The 8,398-nt window shown below is 33.9% G+C and overlaps 1 protein-coding gene across 1 annotated transcript; it reads right to left on the minus strand.

Moving 5' to 3' along the window:
• Window positions 1–798: 798 nt before the first annotated feature.
• LOC131023682 (cytochrome P450 76T24-like) lies at window positions 799–3,674 on the minus strand. Its single transcript, XM_057953239.1, has 2 exons — window positions 2,611–3,674; window positions 799–1,584 (listed from the first exon to the last, which is right to left on the minus strand). Exons 1-2 carry the CDS (start codon window positions 3,484–3,486, stop codon window positions 973–975), a joined length of 1,488 nt encoding a protein of 495 aa, XP_057809222.1. The 5' UTR covers window positions 3,487–3,674; the 3' UTR covers window positions 799–972.
• Between the last annotated feature and the right edge of the window lie 4,724 nt (window positions 3,675–8,398).

Below are 8,398 nucleotides of genomic sequence, written 5' to 3' on the forward strand. Positions count from 1 at the left end.
TAACGACCGAATTTTCGATCGTTATTTAAAAAAAATAAAAATAAAATAATTTTTTTATTTTTATTTTCTCTTTTTAACGACCGAAATTTTGGTCGTTAAAAAAAAATCAGTCGTTAAATTTAACGACCGAAAAAACGGTCGTTAAAACTCGGGCGACGATCCAAACAACGACCGGAAAAAACGGTCGTTAAATCGGTCGTTAAAAATATTAACGACCGATTTTTGGGTTTCAACGACCGAAATTTCGGTCGTTTGAGCCGCATTTTCTTGTAGTGGCAGCACCAGCAGATCGCCCATAGCAACTATGAGAGATTGCAAATTAAATGTGAACAAAATAAAATATTTCCTCCGTTCCACTGTAAGTGGCTCAAAACTTTTCGACACGGGAATTAGTGAGAAGGTGTAAATGAGATGAAAGTGATAGGGCCTAAAATTTTTTAAGGGTCAAAATTTTCTATTTATGAAAACATGCCACTTATAGTCGGACAACCCAAAACAGAACATGCCACTTTTAATGGGACGGATGGAGTACGTATTAACCCCAATTGTATAAGTGAATCTTAAGTAATAATTTTAAAATTGTTTATAACAAGAGCGATTCAAATTAATTGAAGAAAACAAATTAGAAATTAAAAACTAATAAAACGAGTATATTTATTCTAAGTAAGCATATTTATGCCACTGTCATCCGCTGAAAATGAGAGAATATACAAAATGAGAAAAAAAATTGTTGAGTAATTTTAATATATACTCCTTAAAAAGTTCAATAATTCTTAAAATTAGTATGCAAAATGATAATTTGTTGAAAGTTCAATAATTCATATCCAATTAACCCTTAAAAAGTTATGTCTGCTCAATTTAAAACAATAAAATACATAGATAACCTCAAGTGTTCTACACGAAAGGATTAAAAAAAAAACAGATCATAAAAGGAAAATTACACACATATATATAGTGAGAGAAACATCCAGTTCAATCCAATTCTATAGGAATTGCTTTGAGAGGTAGGGCCTTCCGCAGAGTAATTCCAATTTTTTCATTCATATCCATTTCTTCTTGTTTCACCGTTTCAAATTTCCACTCAAAATTTCCCACACATGTGACCAGCATTTGGTGTACCATTAGGTTGGCAAGCGGTAATCCGGGGCAGATTCTCCTTCCCGCGCCAAATGGAATCAACTCAAAATCTTGGCCCCTAAAATCTAAACTATCATTTTCATTCAAGAATCTTTCTGGCACGAACTCATCTGGATTCGCCCAGATATTGGGATCTCTACCACTGGCCCACACATTGACAAGAATCCGTGCTTCTTTAGGCACGAGGTAACCGTTTATTTGTACATCAAAATCAGCTTTGCGAGGTATCAAGAAAGGTGCAGCAGGATGAAGCCTAAATGTTTCCTTCACCACTGCTTTCAGATATGGAAGCCGTGTGATGTCTGATTCTTCAATTTCCCCATTTTCTTGCATGAAATTCCTGATTTCATTTCTAAGCCTTGACATTTTTGAAGGATTGTGCATTAGTTCTGCCATTGCCCATTCGACTGTTCCTGCAGTCGTGTCTGTCCCAGCTACAAATAAATCCTGACCAACATTCTACTTAATTAAATTTGAAATAAATACAAATCGAGAATATTAATTGCACCAAACAATTATTTCCAAACAGTCATGGTTTCAAACCCGTCCTCCTGACTCGGAACCCTGACCCGCGTGGATTTGACCCATACTCCTAATTATTACATTTGTTTATAATAATTGTTACTTTTAATAAACACAATATATACATTTGTTTATATAAATGTATATTGATATGTATAATGTTTTATATTGAATGAAGGTAAATATTTATATTAATATAAGTATACATTTGTGCGACCAAATGTATATCTTATGCTTATTAAAAGTAAATACTCCTATTAGGGTTTAGTGTTCAGGCTTAGGGTTTAGTTTACAGGGTTTAGTTTATAGAATTTAGGGTTTAGAAAATATAATACTTTATATTAAATGAAGGTAAATACCTATATTTATATAAGTATACATTTGTGCGAACAAATGTATATTTCATGCTTATAAAAAGTAATAATTATTATAAACAAATGTAATAATTTAGGATTCAAGATTTCGGGTTTGGGCACGGGTCGGGTCGGGCGCGGGTCGGGGCGGACCCGTCGCACTGGAGTGCGACCGCCGCATGCAAGACCGGCCCATAAAGTAATTAGCAACTTGGCAATCCCATATTCGAATTAATTTAATCTTTTTCAATCCTTGGATAAATTTGTGAATGCTTGACTGACGTGAGAAATTAATTAGTAATTTATTAAACATAGAAATCGACGACTTATGACCGAATTAGATTGAGCATTAATAATTTGTGTCATTAATTTACTATATTCTGCATATTATTATTGTTGTCGATCGTTATTATTATTCTACGACATGTAGTAGAACACGACATGCACATACCATCATGCTGAGATGCGTGAAATAACCTTAATTTAATTTTTAGTTATGGACCCCCAAACCCGTCGTTGAATTAACAGAGCTTGACGTTTTTCGCAAAAAAAAAAAATTAGAAATGAAGAGGCCTAGGCATGATGTATAAACACTTACGAGAAGGAGATGTGTTATGTCGTTTCTGCTAAGTTGAGCTTCGTCTCTTTGGTATAAATCAATGAAGTCTCCCACCAAATCATCTCTCTCGCCACTCGATTTCAATTTCTCGTCTATTATCTCCTCAAATATGGCGAGTAGTTTTCCAACGTAAAACTCCGTCTTCTTCAAAATCCGCTGCGGATCAACACATCTCAGCACCGGAAAATAATCCGCCAAATTAGGGCTGCCCAAGCATTCCATGACGCCCCACACCACATCCTTCATCTCGTGCGACGACTCCGACCCCAACCGCGCGAACTCCACCGAGAACAGCCACGCCGACATCAGGTTCAGCGTCGTCGCAAAAGCCGCCTCTCCGACGTCCACGGCCCGGCCCGCTCCACCGCACTCTCCCACGTACTCGCGCAGCTTCCGAAGCTTCTCTCTCCTCAAACCCTCGCTCGCGTCGAGCCTCGCAGCCGAGAACATCTGCTCTTTGTATACCCTCCGCAGCTTCCGCCACTTTGCCCCGACGGGCAGCCACCCCATCGAGAACTCGTGGTGGCGGTGGGCCGTGGCTGCGGTCGGGATGGCTCGGCTGGAGAAGGAGGCGTCGTGCTGCTGCAGCACCACTTTCGCGGCCTCAGGCGTCGAGAAAACTACGGTGGTGAAGCTCCCCAGCTTCAGCGACATCACGGGCCCGTATTTCTGGGATAGTTTGGCGAGGGAGCGGTGGGGTTTGGACCCCAGTTGAAGGATGTTGCCAATAATTGGGGGTCCGTACGGGCCCGGAGGGACCTTCGATGCTCTCCGGGCCCTAGAATGTGATGTTAGAATCAGAATACATATCCACACGATGGATATTGCAAGGAGTGAAGATGTTAGAGAATCCATGACAATATTGAAGCTCTTCTGGAAATTTGATTAAGTGTTGTAAATTAGAGTTTTTTTCGAATGTGTGTTTCTTGATTATATAGATTATACATATATATTAGCTATGAGCTTGAATAAAATCTATACATGGAGACTTATTCTATTATTAAAATGTAATTTTTTTTATCGTGATATAGATGAGAGAACGTGGCCCCCGTGGAAATCTGGAGCCATATGTATGGAGCTTTGTGATGTGATATGTCGGCTTCAATACTTCATAGGACGGCACTAAAATACATGATTTAATAATTTCAGTTTTTTTTTCTTTTCTTATTTGTATTTTTGTTGGATATAACCTAACTTTATTTTTTTATTTCACAAATTTTTAAATGCAGATGTCTGCACGTGGAAATCACTCACATATTTTAATAGAACATTTAAAAATATTCTATTATAGTGTTAATTAAGGTCACGTGGGAACCGATTCAGACGCCTGAAGTACCTCCTGGTAACAGTGAGATTCCATCTCTGATGGAAACCTTAACATGCACGGTTGATGCAAACCCTCTTGAACCCACACAAGACCACTTCCTCGCCACCACCAATCACTCAACCGCCCACACCCATTCAGGGTATAGTGGTTTTGGAACCGCCGGTCAAGGTGGTCTGGGCGTCGGTGAGAAGGCCCAATTAGAGAAAGGTACTTCCTCAGCTCCTAAAAATAGTGAAGGGTTGTATACTGAAAATCAAGACTTTATGCTTGTATACATTGATTCCTTTGTTCACTGTGATTCTTCTATCTGAAATATTGTTATTGCATAATCTATTATATAATAGGATTAAGCCTTAACCTATGTGGCATATCTAAAATCTCACCATTTCAAAATTTACCATATATAATCTTCATCATTTATTAATTAATTAACTATTACATTCTATATAAAGATTCATTAATCATAATAAATATAATTAATAATAAATGTATATATATAATAATATTAACATTACATATAATCTAAATTGATAAATTCTATTATTTATTTTTTCTAGATAAAAATTAGATTTACATGTCTGATAAGAGAAAAATTATAATCTATATACGATAAATTATTTTAATTGAATGTTAGTGATTAGATGTATATTTGTTATTAATTTTATATTTCTCAATAGCGTACATATTATATGTATATGTTGCAATATATTATATTGTATGAATATATATATATACATATAATATTTATATTCTTAATTTTCAATAAAATTAATTTTAAATTAAGTTTGAATTGAGACATGCACGTATATGTAAATTATAAACGGGTCCGGTCATTGATTTACATGTTTGCATAATAAGGCACAAATTCTATAAACTGATTACTTTAAAATAAAATCTTATTTTATGTCCATCAAAATAATTAAAATTTTATTTTTACTTTTTATAAAATAAATCCATACATTTTATTTATATAGGGAAGAAAAATATATTTTTCATTTCTGCAAACTTTATTTGTTTCTGTTAGTCCATTACTACAATAATAATAATAATAATAATAATAATAATAATAATAATAATAATAATAATAATAATAATAATAATAATAATAGATAAATTATGAAATTAGTAATGCATAAATGAAGAATTTAGATAAAGAACAATAGAGGATATGATGTTAAAATATATTAGAAATCTTTAATCATGTATCAAATTTATAATAATCTCAATCGAGTGAAGAATTCATATAAATTACCTCATTTCACATTGAGTATTTTTATAAGATTTCACCAAAATAAAACTTATACAAGAATAAGCTCTTGCTCTCCAAATTAAAAATCTACATTTAATTGGCGGAATGATTGAGACTAATACAATTTGAATTGTTTTGTCAATTTAATTTGACAAAATTTATTTAATTAAATACATGGTCTAATTAATTTAATTTGAAAAAATAAATTGGTTTGATTAAGTAAATTATTTCTTCAATTTAATTTGATTATAAAATAATATATTTTGTATAAAATTTTAAAATTAAAATTTGGATTCAACATATATTTTTTATGAAAATCTATCAATTAAATTATACTAAATAAATTAATACAATTTGAATCTCGTGTCAACTTTCTTAAGCTACACACGAGATGATTTTCAAAACTTAGTTATGGTCTTTCAAACTTCAAACAAGATAATGCTCACGAGTCAAATTTATTCTTTCAATTTTCAGACGGAATGATGCTCGAAACTCAAGATTTGAAGATAATTAATGTTCACGAGTCCATTTTATTCTTTCAAATTTCAAACGAAATGATGCTCGAAACTCAATTATGATATTTCAAGCTCCACATGAAATAATGCACAAAAAATTATCAAGATTTTTCAAGCTGCATACAAGATGATGTTTAGAAGTTAGTTATGATCTTACAAGCTAAAGATGATAATGATCTTTAAAGCTACACACAAGATAATTGTTGTAACTTAATTGTGGTCATTCAAAGTTCAAATAAGATAATACTCACAAGTTAAATTTATTTTTTTAAACTCCAAACGAGATGATTCTTGGAACCCAATTATAATATTTAGAACTAATAATGCATAAAAGTTTGTCAAGATTTTTTCAAGTTCCATACAAAATGATGTTTACAAGTTAGTTATGATGTTAGAAGCTCCAAATCATACAATCTCACAAGTCAACTTTGATTTTTAAAGCTCCAGATAGTGATGTTAAAAAAACTTGACGCATAAAAGTTTATTTTTTGTATTTTAAGGTCTAGACGAGATGATACTCAAAAGTCTGATGTTCAAACGTTAGTTGTCGTCTTCCGAAATTTAGATTATGATATGATCCTACAAGGTTCAGACGAGATGATGCTCAGATGAAATAAAATTTTCAATATCGATACATTTTTCAAAATATTATTAAATAAAACAAAAGGTTAACATTTAATTGAGGAATATGATTCAAATTAATATAATTTCAACTATATTATCTTAAATTAAATAAATTTAAAAATAATTTATATAATAAGTTAAAATAATTTCCCGTCGAATTTCGACGGGTTGCGCACTAGTCCTATTATAGTCCAATTTATCTCATACTATAGATTATATGTTGTGTTGTAGATCACAGAAGATCATATAATTGGAAAAGGTTGAGATATAAATTGAGTTCACAATCGAGGCAACTATGGACGAGTTGATGGTTTAGATTGTAGCATAAATGGATAAATAGTTTATCTTGCCTATTTATTTATGTTAGTATCTTCGTGTATTGAACAGGATCACAGTGAGATGAATTCTTATATTCTGACTAATTAAGAATTAAGTCAGTGACTTAAAAACTAAGACTTTTAATTAAAAACTTAATTTAAAACCAAACTTAGAATTAATCTAGGCGAAAAAGAACAAAACGTAAAAACTCATGCATAAAGGAATTACTAAACCCTAGGCAAGAATAACCGATTAAAGTAAAGATTAAACGATTAAAGTAAAGGCAACTAAGAATTTAAATACTTGTAAATAAAAGCTTCTAATCTAATGAACATAAACTAAATTGCATAATTTAAAGCAAAGCATAAACATAACGAAAGTGCATAATTGAAAGCAAAGCATAAAACGAAAGTGCAGAATTGAAATTGCATAATTGAACGCAAAGCATAAACATGAAAGCAACGCATAAACATAACAAAGCAAGTAAATTAAAATAAATACGGAATACCATAAACTTCTCGAAGGTGCAACCACTGTCACTTGATCATAACTCGAAACAAAAACTAAAGTAAAACTAAACTCGAAAGTAAACTAGAACAAAAACCTTAAAAACTTAAAGAACTAAGAAAACTTGTAAAAGCCTAAGTCTTTGGTTGCCTTGCGGAAGGATGATTTTCCAAGGTGGAACGAAAGATTAGGGCAAAGGAGTGATTATTACAATGAACATTAAGACCCTATTTATAGACTTCATTCCAACCTTAATTACCATCAAAATAGGCCTTGCAAAACTGGACTCTTAAAGATAAGCATTGTGCATTCAAAGAAAAGTCCAGCTGGCAGCGTGCTCTGCAAGTAACGCGGTAGCTCTGGAGAGAAATCGCCAGCTCTGGAAACGTAAGCGGCTCTGGAAAGGTATGCCAGAGCTGGAAGTCAGCTCTGGCGAGACATGGCAGAGCTGAAAGTCACCTCTGGAATTGTGTTTACTCTGGCGCATAAAGTCAGCTCTGGTGACTGAGTTCAGCTCTGTCGAGTTTAGCTCTGCTCTGATAAGTTTGTTCTGCTCTGATAAGTTTGTTCTGCTCTGGAGAATTCAGCTCTGATAGTGAAGTTCAGCTCTGGAGATGGTCAGCTCTGCTTTGATACAGACCTATCCGCGCAGCTTTGCTCTGGCACAGCTTCTCAGCTCTGCTCTGACGCGGACTTTTAGCTCTGGACACCATTTTGCGCCTTAAGTACGCATGTTCTGACCCAAAATCTCCAACATCACACTCTTCCATCTATAAAATCAGAATCTCCTGCAAAGCATAAAACAAACCCATAAACGCACCAATTTTCAGGATATTTAACTCAAAATAAGCACATGCAAACCCCCAAATTAAGAACATTTAAGCATAAATCAAAGAGTCCACAGGCTTTGGCCACTGCCACAGGACCCAGTTTTCCAAAACAACATGGTAAAAGTATCAAGTCACTGCGATCTGACCGCGGTGGCGAATACCTCAGTAACGAGTTTAGAGCATACATGTTAGAATCTGGGATTACATCTCAGTTGACTACACCGGGTACACCCCAACAGAATGGTGTAGCAGAGAGAAGAAATAGGACTCTTCTAGAAATGGTTCGCTCGATGATGAGTTTCGCTACTTTACCTATTTCATTTTGGGGATATGCCTTAGAAACAGCTGGTTACATTCTTAACTTAGTGCCTTCTAAGTCGGTTGCAAAGACCCCGTC

The sequence above is a fragment of the Salvia miltiorrhiza genome, chromosome 4, assembly GCF_028751815.1.
Source record: "Salvia miltiorrhiza cultivar Shanhuang (shh) chromosome 4, IMPLAD_Smil_shh, whole genome shotgun sequence".
Lineage (NCBI taxonomy): Eukaryota > Viridiplantae > Streptophyta > Magnoliopsida > Lamiales > Lamiaceae > Salvia > Salvia miltiorrhiza.

Excerpts from the sequence above, each read along its gene's own strand:
- LOC131023682 (XM_057953239.1), bottom strand. The coding sequence starts at position 3,486 with ATGGATTCTCTAACATCTTCACTCCTTGCAATATCCATCGTGTGGATA. Across the intron at positions 1,585-2,610 it reads ACATAACACATCTCCTTCTC|GATTTATTTGTAGCTGGGAC; the intron begins GTAAGTGTTTAT and ends AATGTTGGTCAG.